General features: G+C 38.0%; 1 protein-coding gene across 17 annotated transcripts in view; it reads right to left on the bottom strand.

Moving 5' to 3' along the window:
- The window catches only part of FOXP1 (forkhead box P1), a 627,082-nt gene that overhangs the window by 48,448 nt on the left and 559,677 nt on the right, over positions 1 to 18,957 (bottom strand). For all 17 annotated transcript variants that reach the window (XM_037150321.2, XM_037150320.2, XM_037150319.2 and 14 more), the window contains one exon: positions 6,198 to 6,302. In XM_037150321.2, the coding sequence (XP_037006216.2) occupies positions 6,198 to 6,302 (105 nt within the window). The remainder of the gene's footprint in view (positions 1 to 6,197; positions 6,303 to 18,957) is intronic.

Below are 18,957 nucleotides of genomic sequence, written 5' to 3'. Positions count from 1 at the left end.
GTCACTTGGGATGCGGACAAATTTCATTCCAGTGTTCAGATGTAAATTGAGGCAGGAATGCAATTTGCATACTCCCACATTGTAGCTGGCTAGTCCCTCTGCCTGTGCTCCAGTCTGCTGTACTAACCAGAGGTAATTTCAATGCAGAACATTCAGGCGTGCAAACTGAGAGCCGCAAATGGCTTTGAAACAATTTATGATATCCGGCCTCTTTCGACATGTATTAGCATATACCTGGTTTCTTTAACATTCACTTTGTTTTTCCAAAACCACAAACAGAGTTGCTGGAATTTCATGTGGAAGTGCTTAAGGGGCTGAAAGTTAACACCTTTGTGATCCTCGCAGCCTCACGGTGGCTGTTAAACAAAAGCCTCTTTGTCAAGGCTTTCTTGCAATGTTTTCTTAACATGTTCCAAGTAGTTTTAGGCAGGGAACTAAAGTAAACAAGATGTTACCATGATAAAAACACTTGTGAAAACATTACAGAAAGCACTTAGTAGTTTCTTTCACATAAAACTCTTTACAATTTTGAGGAGTAAAATTCCTAGCAAAAAATTTTTAAAGCACATGACCAGTGAAATGTCCTCTACTGTCTATGGCCCCTCAGCCTTTTTGAAAGGGTCAAAGTTCCATCTCTGGGCATTTTTTTCAACGTTTCCCTCCAAGTCATCTATTAGAGTGCGTGTAACATTTATTTTGGCTTCAATAAATATACATCTGACTAATATGCAAATAATTTTTTATTTTGTTTTGGATGGTGCTTTTTTCCAGAAGTAACCAAAAAATAGAAACAAACAAACAAAAAATACACCATCCCAAATTTCTTTCAAATGGATACTAAACGAGGATACAAATTATACTTTTATCAGATGTGACAGCTAAAACAAAATCTAGGGGGCAGGGAGTATTTTCTGCAAGCATATTAAGAGTACCTGGTATCTGTGAAACTATCAAGCCTGTGTCCGATTTTATATTCTAAGTTGGAAACAGGAAAATGTGGTCACGATTTAACCTTCAAATTCACTCTCTACATTGCCAAATATGAGTCCCTTTTTAAAAAGAAAAAGAACCATAAATCCGTGTTTTTACTGGTACAGATTGTGTGTTCAACCTGGTTTGAAAGATAAAAATGGATCTGAGTGGGAGAGAATGGGGCACACCAGGAGCTTCACCCATCTGCCCATCTGGATGGCACTGGGCTTGTTTTTGTTGTTCTGCTATATCTAAGGATTCCAAGCAATGCAGGGCTGGAGGATTTCATTAAAGTTAGCAGGAGCACCTGCTGGTATCAGTTAGCTCTAACAAATACAGCAGTCACATGATAACTCATGGTTGATAGATTTAAAAAAATCAACACGAAAACTGCAACTTGTTTTGAGAAGAAACAGGGAAGTAAATGCCTACAATAGACTGGGTATGTGCTGATTCTGATAAAGCTGTCAGGGAAAGACAACAGCATGCTGATCTGTATGGTATTTATCTTTGAAATCAAGGCCCCGTGGTATACCTCACGTTGGGATAATACTGCAGAACGGTCACAGAAAGTGTCACATCTCTGGTTTTGATTTACCAACAGTAATGATATTTCTTTCTCAGGAGGGCCAAAAAATATGCCTCATCTTCAGACCTGAGAGTCCCCCGCCCCCTCCTTTAGTTAATTCCTCTCTCTGTTAACAGTGACATTTCATTGTCAGATGGGGTTTTTTACCCTGAATACACTACTGATCCTGGCCTCTCTAAAAGTTACAACGTAGTAGCCTGAGCAACCGAAGAATAGGAAAAAAAAAAGTTACCACTTTCCCCTCTTATACTCTAAACACCAGGAGGAACCCTGGCCCATGGAAGTGTAAAAACTGTGGCTGGTAATGGAAGCAAAGGGCAAGTCATGCATGATATTTAAGGACTCTGTGAATTCAAACAAAAATAACACTGCACAGCAATGACCAAGGAACTACAAAAAGACTTCTCAGGTAAAAATGTGATGACGCCGAAAATTTTACCCTGGGTCTGAGGTCAGCAATCTGGTCCAAGGGACACAGCTACCTCGGACATGTGGTCCCATGGATGCGTGTGGGCTACAGTGGGGCAGGGGGGAGCAGTTGTGACAGAGACTGATGTATTTAGTGCCTGATCCTTTACAAAACAAGTTCGCTATCCTCTGCCTTAAAACCACATTCAACTGTGAGAATTTTTACCAGAAATTTATGCATAAAAATGATTAAGAAGAGTCTTTTCTAAGACATGAATGCTGTGTATAGTCCCTAGGTACAAGGTCAGAAATGCTTCGACAGCTTAAATTACCCCTGTTTAAAATATATTTAATTAGATAAATAAAAATAAAAGTATTAATATTTTTAAAGAGTATCCCGTATGGGCTAGGCACTTTACGTGATGTACCTTTAAATTTCAACAGCCCTCAGAGGTTGGTTACTATTATTATCCCAAACTACACCAGCTGATACTGAAGCTTGGAGATGCTATGTAACCAGCACAGAAAACACATACTAACAGTGAGTGGCTTCACTACCCAAACTGACCTTTTTTAAAGTTTTTTTTTAGACTGAGTATCTTAAATAGAAAGTATATAGTTAATAAAATGTACTGCTTCTAAGCAGATGGTATTGTGCAGTCGTTTAGAACAAAGGCTATAAAGCCAGAATGCCTGAGTCTGGACCATGACCCCACCCCTATGAGCTGTCTGACTGACTGTCTCTGTGACTTAGTCTCCTTACCTGTGGGCTGAGAGTAGTTCTTTTATAGTATCACTACAAAGCGCTTGTGAGGATTAAATAACTTACATATGTAAAGCACTTGGAATTGCGCCTGTTCTACACTTCAGGGTTATTTAATTAGGAACTCTGACTAGGGAAGTTTAAAATTAGAGGATTAGAATATAGGTGAAGAAAATACATGGAACGACACCTAAATCAAGGACAGAGCAAGGCTACTTTTTGTAAGAGTGCCTTGGAGAATTCGAGCACCACTGGTGTGAATTTGCTTGGACCATAAGAAAACACCTCCAAAGAGAGAGATAACAGAAGAAGAGTGTGTGTGCCCAGAAACGAGGTGCTTTCACAGTCTATAAATCTGGCAATTTGAGAATAAATGCTTAAAACATTTCTTCCTAATAACAATGACTCCATGATGACATCATTCAGAGAAGCCACATGCTTTTGTCTGATCCATAAGAATTTGGGTAGCTTTTTCTTTTTTATCTCCACTTGAGGACATTTCAAAATTGCTTTTAGAGACAGAGAAACATCAACTGGTTGCCTCCCACATGTGCCCAGACCAGATCAAATCTTCAACCTAAGTATGTGCCCTGACCGGGAATCAAACCCACAACCTTTAGGATGCAGGATGATGCAGCAACCAACGGAATCACACAGACCCGGGCAAAAGCTGGGTGGCTTTTTCAGTCCAGTTCACTGGAAGGAAAGTTGGCTTCATTAAAGCCACTGTGTTTCACCTTTGGACTACACAGAGACATAGGAGAGACGAATCTGTCAGAAGACTAATTTTTCACTACATTAGGCAAGATTCCAAAAACCTGAAGACAACTCTGAATTTCCCGGAGCAAAACTCATGCTGTAGAAGAAACTCAAAATCCTAAATTTGCCACATATGGCCAATCAACATGTAACTCAGGAAAACAGAACTAACTCTGAGTTCTAGAGGGGTTTTTCTCATCTAGCATTTACTCTCCTTGCGCCGGTTTACAATACTCATATTTCAGTTTCGGGAACCAAACCTCTGGTCCCCACCCCCACAGGGTCCACATGAGTGAACATCTCCATCTGCCCTGCAGGTGGGCATGTGAGGCAATTCTGGCTTCACCACAGCGTGACTGGCTCAGAGCAGAACACATGACTCAGGCTGAGCAATGACAGTCTGCCCAGGAATTTTTCTGGAAAAGAGATGAACTCTGGGATTGATGAACTTGTGATCTGTAAATGTTTTCTTCAGTCAGTTCAACTTGGAATGAGCTAAAGGCAACACAACAGATAATAGAGCAAACAGACAAAGAACCAAAACTCTAAAGACCCTATTTATGGACCTGGATGTAGCCAGGCTTGAATGCTACATACCACTGGACTTCCTAGTTACAAAAGCCAACTATCATTCAGAACCCCGCCCCCCAATGTGCATACTTCTGTTCTGGCTTAAACTAATTTAAGTTGCAGCTCTATAGCTTGTAAACAAAACAAAAGTCTTCTGACAAATAAATGTTAATAAGTAAGTATACTAGGAAGTAAGCTAAAGTTGCAGGTTGATAGTGAACATTCTAATTCCACTGAGCAAACATGAACTGAAAACATGCCATGTAATGTGTGAAGCCATAATATTTGATAAGTGGTTTCCTGTACAAAAGCCAGACTCCTAATATCCTTAGAAAATGGCTTTTTTAAAAATAGGAATCAAGTCTAGGTCTCATTTCTAATGATGTTCAGATTATTTTCTTCTGTATTAGATGTGGTTTGAAATTGTGCTGTCTCCTTGTGGTGGTGTCCCTTCATACACACACACACACACACACACACACACACACACACACACACACACACATATATGTCTCTGTATGTGTGTACCACCTAATTGTCAGCTCACATTATAAATGACCTATGATTTGTGGATTTGGGTGGAAACACTCTTGGCTGTTAACAGATTTTTTTAAATGGGTCAACTTGGAAAACTACCCTTTTTCCTGTGACTCTGAAATTGATACATGTCACTAAAAATATTGACAGCAATTTTATAGTTCTAAAGACTTTATAAAATTATATCATATTTATAGATGTTTACCAGCCATTCTGTAGATGAGTAAAAACAGCACCAAGAGAGAATTTAAAAGTGGTTTCTGCAAAGATCTTTTTCTTTTAATACCTAAATAGGAACTGGCAAATGATAAGGAAATAACAACACAGAGATTCTATAATGAGTGACTTATAACAGATCAAAGCACTAACTTGAATCGAAATAGTGGTAAAGGGCTATTGCTTAACTTAAAATAAAGTATCACTGACCTTGATTGTTGATATTTAGAAAACAACTTGAGGCATCTCTTTTTAAAAAATTGTAAGTACTTACATTTTTAATGCTCTTAAAGTAAAATGTTAAAGCTGGGAAGCTATGACACAGATTCACAGATTTCCATTCATTAATTAAAAAATGATATTCACCAAAAAAAGCCTTGCAGGTAACACTAGCTGTATCTCTAAGAGTGGCTTTATTATAGTATTTGTAGTATCTGCAGCCATCAGGATAGATGTCGGGATTGTTCTAAGAACATAACGACCACACAAAGCCAGACACCTGAACACACATTAGCCTGTTTGTTTCCTGCAGCTTGAATGAGACAGAAAAACTAGAGGAAAAGAACCCCCAGCGCTCCGCTTGTGAACGGTTATGCACCAATGTACACAGGCTTCCATTCGTGCATATATTTGGTTCTTGCATGATATATCAGCATGTTCAGTCTACATGTCAATGACAATGAAATTATCAATATATTTATGAGATGTTGAGAATGCAGGGCAGGTAAGGGAAATATTAAGATGTAGTACAGAAGTATTTCACTTCAGCTAGACTGAACATACCTCTGCAAGTGTTTCAGACTCGAATGAGATAACCCCAGTTTTAGTCATACTTTAACTGTAGAAACTAAAGTTACTCCATTCTCCCCATAAGGACAAGAATCTGAATAAAAGTCAACAGCAATATTAGAAAGATAAAAATCAAGCTGTCAGCATTTCCTCAGCATCCACTTTTTATATTTACAGTTATTGGTATGAAAACAAAGAAAAGGCCAGTAACTGACATCAATTTTATAAAAGTAGAGTTAGGATGATTTCTTATACAGGGACATGAATAAAAGTGAAAACTAATTTACTGCAATTTTAATATTGGGAGACTTTTTCTTTAATCACTGTCATTCTGGGGGGGGGGGGGGTAAACATAGGCTCTTACTAAATGTATCAAACTGCCCTTAAGAGTAGCCCTTTTCCTCCTGAAAGTGCGGCCCTCCCTAGAAGTTGTAACAATTCTCAAGACAGCAGTGCCAGACCTAGTGATACAGAGTCACCCTCAAAGCAGTGGTGTGGAGCCCTCCAGCAAAAAGGCATCTTACGAGAATATGCATGAACATTGGGAAGTGCTAGCTATGTAAAAAGAAGAAAGCAATAGAAAATGATTCTTACTTTAGAAATGATTGGAAATCTTCGCACACTGCTTCACAGCCTGGCCACTTGCATACACCATGTCCATAGAGAGGGTGGCTATGGGGGTGCTCCTCATGGGACAAACTGAAAGAAAACACACACAGGGTAAGAGACAGAGTTTGCTGCCAAGGACCATCCCACCACACACAAAATGCAGAGGAATCCACAGTGGCCAAAAGGGAACAGGAACAAATCTGGGGTTTCCCTTTCCCATGGATCTCACCAATTAGCTCTGCATTGTTATTTAAAAGCAAGAGTTAAATTCCCAAATGTGACCAGTCCCATGTTAGAAACGTACCACCATGTATTAAAAGCATTTGATAGGCTTTTTGTTAGGTGAAAAGCTCTCGCCTCAGACTGCGAAGGACTCAAGAAGACAGAACTTCTCTTGTAATGTAAATAATGCAATGATAAAATCTGCACTTGTTTTTGACATTCTTTTACAGTTTCTCACCCAGAATATTATACATTTTTCTCTTCCCTTCCACCATGTGGTACTTGGGGAAGTGTATCTGCCCACTCGCCTATGAATCATATTCTCAACTATTTTCTCTATCAGGTTACTACTGTATTCAGACTTCTATCAGATAAATTATTTTTACGGTTGTTTCCATAACCTTAGATTCTATCAAATAAAAATATAAAACTAACACTGAAAGTTCTGTTTAGTACACAAGCACATTCTCTTCAAGGAATGGGCTATTTTGCAATGGTCTCTCCCTGACTTTGAACTCCAAGCATAGTGATTTATGACCACACACACTCACACACAATCATGTGTGCACACACAAGTCTCATATTTTATATTACCACCAGGATGTGTATTCATATATTTTATTGATTCACATTCAAAGAGCAGAAATACACAAATGCCACCTGTCTCTAACTTATAATTAATATACAGTGAGCATCAGAAGTAAACACACACATACAAAATATCACCTTATCAAAGATGAATAGGTCTCCCTATAGCTTTTAAATCACTTTACTGGAAATCTAATATAATCTGAGTATAATGACAAGCTATTTTACGTTGCTTTGCCATTTAAAATAAATCTGGGAACAACAACAACAAAAAACTATCTAAAACTAACTTACAAAAGTACTAAAGGATACTCCTCATGAGAGGAAAGAAAGAATAACACAAGTACACTAAGATATATATAGTAAGTTTTATAAAGCTCAATGATTAAAAGATATTCTAAGTAGTTAAATGGGTGAAATTCCATCATAATGAAAGAAAGAATTACCACTATCCACGTTTATCTTCATATTTTTTAATGAGTAAACAGATATGACCATATAAGATGATGGATATTAATTAAACATTATGGTATAATTTTATGATGAGTGTAAGTAAATTATTATGCTGTCCAACTTACAATGCTATATGTCAACTGCATTTCAATAAAACTAGATTTTCAAAAATTACTGAGAATATCCGAAATTAAAGAATCCTTTAAATACTAGAAATCTCACTTATTCTGACAGAGGAAACCATTAAAAAAATAGCCCTGGCTGGTGTAGCTCAGTGGATTGAGTGTGGGCCTGTGAACCAAAAGATCACGGTTCGATTCCCAGTCAGGGCACATTCCTGGGTTGCAGGCCAGTTCTCAGCAGGGGCCAGTTCCCAGCAGGGGATGCACGAGAAGCAACCATACATTGATAATTCTCTCTCTCTCTCTCTCTCTCCTTCCCTTCCCTTCTAAAGATAAATAAATAAATAAATAATAAATAATGTTACTACCAACAGCTTACAAAAGAAAGAAAAAAACCTAAGCATAATAAGTATTTTCTTTATCAATTTTATTAAGATTATTAAAGTATTTTCATAATGTTAATAGTTAATGTTTATTATAGAAAACTTAGAAATGCTGAAAATTAAAAAAAAACTGCAAACACAAACATACACGTTATTGACAAATTAAAGGATGAAGATTTATAACATTCTTTTATAGTCAACATAATTTTGTAAATAATATCTCATGTTATCAACCAATCTTTAAGGATCTTATTTACTGATCTGTGATACTCCATTACATACCACATTAAATCTAGTTACATATCAAAATTTATCTGACCATTCATTCCTCTACTTTGGACACTGAGATTCCTTTCATGTTTTTTAAATTTATGAATAATGTTAGAAATAAAATCTACCAGGCAAAACACCTCAGTCTACAACTGACACATTCAGACAAATGTGATTACCCAGTTAATGAGCACTAAGTTTTAAAATTTACTATGACCATTTTATCAAGCTGCATTTTTTAGTCATTATACTTATTTTTGCATGGTTCTTCAAGTTGGAAACCTGACTTCTGGTCAAGATGGAGGTATAGGTAGACATGCTTCGCCTCCCTGCACAACCATAGGGAGGGAACAAAAAAACACCCAGAATTGCTGAAAAGTCTACCTGTATGGAAGTCTGACAACCATGGAATTAAAGAAGCCATATTCATGCAGACGAGTAGGAGAGGCAGACAGGGGCTGCAGCAGAGAGGACACACAGTGTGAGGGCAGTGAGCTGGCCGCAGCTGGCAGAATGGGCGGTCCCATATTCATATGTGGTGGATAAAAATCAGAAGGGATACTGGGGGAGTGAGCCATCCCAGCCCCAGCTCAGACCTACAGCCCAGGGTCCTAGTACTGAGAAAATAAAGCCTCATAACTTCTGGCTGCAAAAACCAGAGGGGTTTGGGCCAGCAGGAGAAACTGCCAGTATCTTAGGAGAATCCATTTAAAGGGGCTGTAGTCCTAGAACATATACAAAAATACCCGCTCTGGGAACTACCACCAACTAGAGGGGCACCAGTCACACATGGGAAGTGGGTGAAGTGACTGGAAATGGGGCAAGGGCTGAACAAGCCTCTAGTAGCCAGGCAGTGGTACTGTCCCTCTCTGACCCCTCCCCAACATACAGAGCTTCAAAGCAGTGGAGTGGGGTTCCCTTACCTGGGCCAAAGTGGCTCTACCTAATAATACACAGAAACAAACACAGGGAGTCTACCAACTTTAGGACACAAAGAAATATACTCAAATGAAAGAATAGAACAAAAGCGCAGAAAAAGAACTAAATGAAACAGAGACAGCCAACCTATCAGACGCAGAGTTCAAAGCACTGATGATGAGGATGCTCAGAGAACTCACTGAGTATGACCAAAGCAGAAGAGGAGAAATGAAGGCTATACTAAGTGAAACAAACAAAAAAAATCCATAGGAAACCAACAGTGAAGGAAGGAATCTGGGGTTCAAGTCAACGATTTGAAACAAGGAAGAAATAGTCAACTAGGAGAGAATGAAGAAACATTTTTTTTTTTAAAGTGAGAGAGTAAGAACACCCTGGGACATCTCCAAAAGTGCCAAGATCTGAATCATAGGGATTCCAGAAGAAGAGCAAGAGCAAGAAATTGAAAACTTATTTGAAAAAATAATGAAAGTAAACTTCCCTAATTTAGTGAAGGAAACAGACCTACAGTTCCAGGAAGCACAGAGTCTCAAATAAGCTGGACCCAGAGAGGACCACATCAAGACACATCATAATTAAAATGGCAAAGGTTAAAGATAAAGAGAGAATCTTAAAAGCAGCAAGAAAAGCAGAACATTACCTACAAAGGAGTTCCCGTAATACAATCAGCTGATTTCTCAAAACATACTTTGCAGGCAAGGAGGGGCTGGCAAGAAGTATTCAAAGTGATGAAAAGCAAGGACCTACAACCTAGATGACTCCATCCAGCAAAGCTATCATTAGAATGGAAGGGCAGATAAAGTGCTTCCCAGACAAGGTAAAGCTAAAGGAGTTCATCATCACCAAGCCCTTATTATATGAAATGTTAAAGGGACTTTTCTCAGAAAAAGAAGATCTAAATTATGAATAGTAAAATGACAACAAACTCACAACTATCAACAACTGAATCAAAAAAGAAAAAGCAAACCAAACATGAACTAAGCAAACAGCTAGAATAGGAACAGAATCACAGAATGGACATCATATGGAGGGTTATCAGCAGGAAGAGGGAAGGGTAATAATGGGGGAAAAGGTGCAGGGATAATTGGTAGGTACAAAATAGACAGGAGGGATCTTAAGAAAAGTATGGGAAGTGGAAAAGCTAAAGAACTTGGCTTTGGAAAATTTTGGACAACTGTAATAGCATAATCAATAAAATATATTTTAAAAATAAAAAATTAAAATACTGGGAACTTGAAACCTCAATTAGTAACAATATAAGATTAATACGAATCAGGTGTGTCTCAAAGACATTGTGGCTTTAGTTCCAGATGACCACAATAAAACAAATATTGCAATAAATTGAGTTGCACATTTATTTTGGTTTCCCAGTGTATAAAAAAGTTATGTTTCCACTCTTCTGTAGTCTATTAAGTATACAACAGCATCATGTCTAAAAAAGAATGTATCTTAATTAAAAATACTTTCATGATAAAACATGCTAACCATTATCTGATACTTCAAGGATTCCTAATCTATTGTGGCAGAGTTGCCAAAAACCATCATTAAAAAAAACCCATAGTATCTGTGAGGCACAGTGAAATGAGGCAATGCCTGTAGTTAAAACCTGTGAATAGTTATTCTACTGTGCTTTCTGGGTTAAGCTGAGAGTTTTCTGAAAATAACAGAACTAAAGGAAATGATATGCATTCACTACAGAAATTTATGACTATAAAATGTTCATGGCTTAATGTCATTTTTGCCACTCTTCCCCTGCCCCCTTATTTTTTGGTTAACATATTTGTGAAGGCTCCATGACCTGAAAAAAATCTACTCTACTCTAAGAATTTATTTTTAGTTCAACTTGGTAAGTAAGGACAGATAATAACTGACTGTGGACAACCCGTGACACCTTAGGTGTAGAGAAAGTCAACTCCTCACACATACACACAGTCACAGAGAGGGCCTCTTGAAATTTGCTTCTACATTAAAACCACAATTATAAACAGATTGTCATTTTTTTACGTTCACATAATAGGAGTAGGCTACTGATCCAAGTCCAGCAGTGTTACCCTGGCCAAGATAACACTGCTAACATTTTGTTACATTATTGCCCTGAATTCTCTTCTAATGAATTACAAGTTTACAAAAATGGAAACATATACTCACACTACTGTCACTTGCTTTTCACTTTTAATATATACATAACTGGATACTTTTAAATATACAATTGTCTGAAATAAAGTGTTTGGCTTTGGAAACAAAAGGAATACACTGGCAATGGTGTTTTTACAGTTCTGAAAAAGCATGTAAAAATTGAGATAACTGTTGCTTCTGGGGATGATACTGGAAGCTGCAGTAGGGGTGGTGGGAAAACTGAATTTTCACACTATCACTTTTTGTTTCTTTTGAAGTTTGTATTTTGTGAGTTGTAGGATTTGTTTTGCTGTACAACTCTAACTTTTCATAAATATAAACACCCACATATATGTGCACACTCAAGAAAAGTCAAGTGCTCTGTGGGTGTCGGTTTTCAGAGTGCTGTTTGCTGACAGCAGCTTGCTGTGCCTGCATGTGTGGCTAGGGTCACCTCTGGCATCCTCGTTGTCATTCTGTATGAAGCAATGTCACATCCCACCAGCTGGACCTCTGAATGGCAGCTATTTGGTGTCATCAAAAGAGTAGGACTAACATTTACATTCAGACTACCTTTGGGGACTTCCCGAAAGGGACAAAAAGGGAAATTTAAAAACAAGGGAAAGAATGACTTTAACTGGAATTAATCAGGACTATATTTATAGAATGAAACATGGTGGAAAAATGACAATATAAGCATGTGATGGTCAAATAAAGTCTGTGAGTCTAATCACCTAAACAAATTGTTCAAGGAGGACTCTTCAATGTGAGCAAGTATGCTGCCCGGGTCAGTGACAAATAGAGATGTACTGGGTTTACCACAAAGTTCCTTACTTTTTTCCATAAAATAAAAGACACATTTTTAAAAATTTTCCCCAACTTTTTTGATTTGAATATTCTGAGTATGTCTGCTATCTCCTGCTACTGGTTTTTAGTGGGTAGAGGCCAGGGTGCTGCTATACATCCTCCAATGCAGAGGAGAGCCCCACAGCAAAGAATTATTTGGCCAAAATGTCAATAGTCGCAATAAAGTTAGCAAACCACTTTTGACACATTCAATCAGTCACAGTACCTTCTCTATACACTGCACAAATCTTTTTTGTGCATGTGTTTCAGCTGTGTTTTTACCTTTCTTAAAAAAAATAAATCATAATGAGCCAAATATGTTATGTACTTTCTTCCATCTTATACACAATGGAATTCTATGCTGCAGAGAGAAAGAAGGAGCTACTACCTTTTGCAACAACATGGATGGAACTGGAAAGCATTATGCTGAGTGAAATAGGCCAGGTGCTGAAAGACAAATACCATATGATCTCACCTTTAACAGGAAGCTAAACAACAAAACAAACAAGCAAGCAGAAAAAAAAAGAAAAAACAAAGACACTGAAATAGAGAACAAGGGGATAGTGACCAGAGGGGAGAAGGAAGGGAAGTTAAGGGGAAAGAGGGAGAGGGATTTGGAGGAACAAATAGGAAGGACACAGGGACGAGAACTAAGGGGGGTGGAAATGGGAGGGAGGGGGGGAGCAAGGGGCGGGGGAGGCTGGAATGGGAAAAATAGACAAAAAATGTACTTGAAAAATAACTAAATAAAATTAATAAAAAAATAAAGCATAATGAGCCAAATATGTTATGTACTTTCTTCCATCTTCAATATTAAAATGGCTGTACAAAAATTCACCGATTTTGTTAACTTTTTCTTCAACGTGTGCTGATATGACACTGTCACGATACAATCTCATGAAATTGTTTTGAATGAACTTAAAGACAACTAAGCACTACTAAAGCCATCACACAGAAAAAAACCATAATGAACTCTTTGGCCAACCCAATAGTTGGTTTTGAAGGTAATGAAACATATTTACCCCAAAATTAAACTTTTAAAAATTTAGAGACAATTGTTTACTAAAGTGTTTCTTACTATAAGCTCCCAGGTTGAAAATTCCTAGGGGCAGGGATTGTGTCTAATTCATCTCTACATACTCAGCTTCTCCCACAAAACACAGGATCAGTAAATGTTAGACTGATTCATGAATGAACAGACAACAATAATTACATTATCCTAATTTCTATACACTGAATTGTACATCCAATGTTTTTTTTTAATTTTTGAAGATAAACACCTTTATTGTTGTTATTGTTCTGTAGGTGATGACCAGAATGATGCCAATACATCTGGAAAACAGCATTCTGACACTTTCTATTAATTTTATTCTGAATATACAAAATACAAATAGTATGCAATCAAGAAAAACTAGCTGATTTAGCCCTGGCTGGTGTAGCTCAGTGGATTGAGCATGGGCCTGCGAACCAGACAATCGAGGTTCGATTCCTGGTCAGGGCACATTCCTGGGTTGCAGGCCAGTTCCCTGCAGGCCAATTCCCAGCAGGGGACGCACAAAAGGCAACCATACATTGATGTTTCTCTTCCTCTCTCCTTCCCTTTCCCTCTAAAGATAAATAAATAAAATATTAAAAAAAAGAAAAACTAGCTGATTTAAATTTCAAAAACTCCTTGATATGTAAAAGTTAAATATATTTTTTTACAAAATAGTGATGGCATTTCAGAAGGAACCAATGTGCCATGAAAAATAAAATTATACATAAAAATGTAATAACAATTCCTGACATTACATGATATTAAGTACAGTATATATTCAGTATGGTGCAATGTCATTTCCAATGACATTTATTTAAGATTTTTTCTATGTATATCAAAGTATATCAGGCAGAAACTTAACTTCAACCCTGACTTTAGCCTTTAAGATTTTATATAATGATGATGACTCTTTAATAGTGTCTGTTCACTACTGCCTTCCAAAGTTACAAATTAACCAAACTTGAAACTAGAATCATTAATTCACCTGCTAAAACTAAGAACAACTTCTCACATTCAGTCTGTAGTCTTTAGTGGTCCTGACACTATTAGTCCTCTAAGCTAATTTTCTCTGTGACAACCAAGAGAATAATCTTTGAAGGAGATAAAAAGAATAGACACCTCGCTATATCCCGAGATATTTCCTGCTAATTCAGGTGCCAACCACCCTTACTCCTGAAGGTACACGGCTCCTCCTGCGCCCAGGTCTGTCTTCTACATCTCCTCCAATTATTTTTCTCTTCTCTTCCTCTCTGACTTTCATTCATCTGTAACGAAAGGCTACATCTGTGCCCATTAGGATGTAAAGCCACCCCCCAAAAACCCAAGAAAAAAATAACCCAAATTATAAATGGTATTTTATTTCACTGGCATATTATTTGATAAATTAAGTTACAGAAGACTGCTAGTCATGCTCCAATTACTGAAAATTGTGGGCTTTTTCATTTTTAAGTTTCACTGAGATAGTTCATACATGATACAATTCACTCATTTAGAGTGTATAATTCAGAAGTTTTGACTGTATTCACCGAGTTGTGTAACCATCCCCACAGTCTAACTTTAGAACATTTTTATCACACCAAAAAGAAATCCTGTGCCCATTAGCAGTCAGTCCTTATTCCTTCCCAACCTCTACCAACCACTGATCTACTCTCTGTTTCTAAAGATTCTGGACATTTCATATAACTTGAATCATACAATATGTGGTCTTTTGTGTCTGGCTTCTTTTTCTTAGCATAATAGTATTCAGGTTTATTGACACCGTGTAGCAAGTGTCTATATTTTGTTTCTTTTTTATGGCTCAATACTATTCCACTGTATCCATATGCAGTAATATGCTCTGTTTAACCACTCATCTCAGCTAACAAACATTTGGGTTGTTTTCACATTTTGGCTATTGTGATTAGTGCCAATATGAAAATGCGTGTCAATGTACTTGTCTGAGTTTGTTTTCAAAATTTTTAGCTATATACCTGGCAGTAGAATTGTGAGTCATGTGGTAATGCAACAGTTAACATTTTAAGGAATTGTCAGACTCTTTTCCAAAACAGCTACACTACCTTATATTCTCATCAGCATTATCCGAGGGTCCAATTTCTCTACATCTTTGCCAACACTTGCTGTTGCATTGCTATCACAGCCATCCCAGTGGATGTAAAGTGGCACTTTTTTGTACTTTTCATTCATATTTCCTTAGTGATTAATGATGTAAATATCTTTTCGCAGACTTCTTGACCATCTGTCTATCTTCTCTAGAGAAATGTTTATTCAGTCCTTTATGCATTTTAAATATTGGGTACTTTGTCTTTTTGTTGTTGAGCTGCAAAAGTTTTCTTTTTCTTTTCTTTTTTTTAAAGCAAGAGATTTAAAAAGATGTCCTGGCTGGATAGCTCCGTTGGTTAGAGCATTGTGCCAGTACAGCAAAGTTGCACGTTTAATCTGTGGTCAGGACACAGATGAGAGTCAACCAATGAATGCATAAATCGGTGGAACAGCAAATATTGATGTTTCTATCTAAAATTAGTAAAAATAATAAAAAAATATATTCTGCATTCAAGTCCCTTATCAGATACATTAGTTGCAAAGTATTTACTTCCATTTTGTGGACTGTCCTTTCTGTTACTTCGAATGGTGTGCTTCGAAGCACAAAAGTTTTACATTTTGATGAGGTTCAATTTACTGATTTTTTTCCTATGGTTCCTTATGCTTTTTTGATGTCACATCTAAGAGACCACTGACTAATCCAAGGTAATAAAGATTTAATCCTATGTTTTCTTCTAACAGCTCTGGCTCTCATATTTAGGTTTATGGGCCCATTTTTAGTTAATTTTTATATATAGTATGAGGGAGGGGTCCAATTTCATTCTTTTGCACTGGTTCCACAGCTGTTTAATAAAAGTATAATTCTATCCCAGATAAATCATCTTGCCACCTCTGTAAAAAACCAACTAAACATAAACGCAAGGTTTGTCGTATTTCTGTATTTCACTTTTCCTAGACTTATTTTCCCTAATATACTGTTTGTGTTCTCACAAGAACTTACACTTACATTATAACTTTTGAAGTTACATCAAATTATAAAATAACTTTTAAAGTTTGGGGGGAAACAGATATATATATATATATGTATAGATACATATATATGTATAGATACATGTATATATATATATTTAATAAAAATAAAACCTCAGCAACTAAACTTTTTGAAGGACAAGAGCCTGGGGCCTGTTTCCAGACCCTGCTGGGCCCTGGGGTGTGAGGCACCTTCCCTAACTGTGCTTTGCGGCTCTCTCTGAGCTTTGCACTAAAGGGGTGTGGCTCAGCCTTTCACTGAACACCCAGCACTGTTTCTCTAAGGGAGTTCAGTGCATGAAGACCTCACATCTCATTGACAGCTGTGCCAATAGCCAGTAACTTTTCAAGTCATTTAACTGCCCTGCCCTCCATTTCTGCATTTGGAAACGGAAGGGAATCCCACCAGATGGCCTACGTTGCTCCTCCCGGTGGTAAAACTTCCACCAAGAATATGCAGATGGATGGGGGGGGGGGTTTGCAAATGACATATCCTGTTACTGACAAGGGGCATAAGGAGTAGGTGCTTAATGAATACTGTTTAAAAAGAATGAGCGAGGTCTCTATCTTCCAGTAGGGGTAACAGTCCTTATCACTCACTGCTGAGGAGCAGTAGGCTACTTCCCTTTAAACCATTCCTCCCGTTCTGCAAATATACACAGCAGAAAGCACAAGGAATCCAGCAACCAGCGTCACCTCTTCTGAATCAGGGGCAGTTGTGCTTCCTTCCCTCTCTCACCCACTGTCTGGCCTTTCCTCTAGCCAGACAACAAAAGTGGAATGCTGACCCTGAGACAGGCTCCCCGGGAACTAACGATGGAGACCATCTCACCAGCATTCTCCCTCCGTGCCTCCCTGTGCTTTCCACTTTTCCCGTCTCACGCCCATGTGCACGTGCGTCCTATGTCCACCCCATGACACGGTCAGCCACAGATCTTCCTCTCTCAGACCCGCCACGGCCAGGGACTTGGGCCACTTGGCAAGAGTCTTCCCAACCAGACATGGAAGTTGTCCACATACCTCAGGTTTCCAGAAAGGTATTCTCTTGATACACAGTGTCAGAACTATCTAGTAATAAAGATGTGATCATCACAGTGTCAATGAAAAACACTGCTATTTTAAAACTTTTCCTTTTATTTGCTAAATTCTTTAACAACTTACACTAAAACAGTCCCACTTTCTCTCTTCACTTTTTACTTACCACTTTTCCCCGCCTTCTGCCTTGCTATCATATCCTACTTTCAATTAGATTTTAAGGATCTTACTAGGGATGTCTTAGGTTTGTACATGACGGTATGAATTTGATTTCTCGTGATGAAGTGATATCTGAAAAAATAATCCTACTTCAGATTTTTTACGCTAAATTTTCAAGAACTAACTGATAATAATAGGTCAACCTCAATGAAACCAAACCAGGAGAGCTGGCTTTGGATCTTGCTATCAGTTGCCCTTATAAAGAAGACCAATGTAAGGTTCACAATAGCAAAAGTGATTACTTAAATATCTAGCATGGTGATGATGAACTAACTCCTTGAATCTGATCTTATCTGAGAAGCACTTTATCTGCCCTTCCATTCTAAATGAAAGTTTTGCTGGATAGAGCATAATCAATAAAAAAAAAATCTAGCATGATTTTCCCTTTTAGAGTTCACTCTTATGATATCTTTCACTACTGCGTATCTCCTCCAGATCAGCTACAAGTCAAATTCCAGTGTCCTGCAGCAACTAAAGTAACTCGAGTGTCTTCATGAGTTGTGCTGTAGTTCCAGGGGGACAGGGTTCCCACGCCGACCTTCCAAAGCACAAGTGAGATGTGGGGGCAGCAGATGGTGATAAAGCACCGCACGGTACACCTGGCAGCTTTGTAAACGTGACTTCTCTCCTTTGACTTTCACTGAAAACACTTGGAGAAGCACAGGGCTTCTTATTTCACAATGAAGAGTCAGGAGATGACTCAGATAGCCCAGTTCTCACATACTGTCCTAGGTTTTACTTTTCACCCATTACAGAAATATGCTAGCCTATGTGTTTATTGATCAGTTTCCCTGAAGTAAGCTGGCAATTGGTCTTATAATCTTAACGCAAGGAGAGGGGTGTTTTATGTGAGCCCATGAAAGGGCCTGGCGTTGAGCGACAGAGGATGAGGGCCCCCCCGCCCACCCCTGCTGCAGCAGAACACGTCCCCACGCTTCTCCAGCTTTCACTCTCATGCAGTGAGTCCTTGACTCTCCTTCCCCAGAACACTCGTCTTCTCATTTTTCTGCTACTTTTGAAATCATGTTTAATTAAAGGATTTCACACTCCCTTGTGATATGATATATTCATGAGTAAAACTTACGACTGGAGTCACTATGAATTAGTCTATTAAGTGTGAGATTTGTGCTTTTAAACAATGATAGAAATTATTCTTATATTATCTGCTCTCAAAATTGTGCCTTGAGATGTGAGGGCTACCTTAACTAACTTTACATATGAAATAAAAGCTATTAACCCATCTGTGTTCAGGGTCTTCCCTCCCCCACCCTCAAATTACAAGTTAACCTGAGAGAAATAAAGGGTCATCTTTCTGCAATGTCCTCAGGGCACGGCCCATTAAAGTGCTGTGTTGGGTGAATTTGAGTGCTACATAAATATCCTCACTTTTGTGGTATCAGATTCATGCTCCTGTTTACTGAGAAAAAATTCAACTACATCATGAGAATTGT

The sequence above is a fragment of the Artibeus jamaicensis genome, unplaced genomic scaffold (genome assembly GCF_021234435.1).
Source record: "Artibeus jamaicensis isolate MK-2021 breed Jamaican fruit bat unplaced genomic scaffold, CSHL_Jam_final contig_886, whole genome shotgun sequence".
Lineage (NCBI taxonomy): Eukaryota > Metazoa > Chordata > Mammalia > Chiroptera > Phyllostomidae > Artibeus > Artibeus jamaicensis.
The sequence above is the reverse complement of the archived record's forward strand: the minus strand, read 5'-3'. Positions and strand labels throughout refer to the sequence as shown.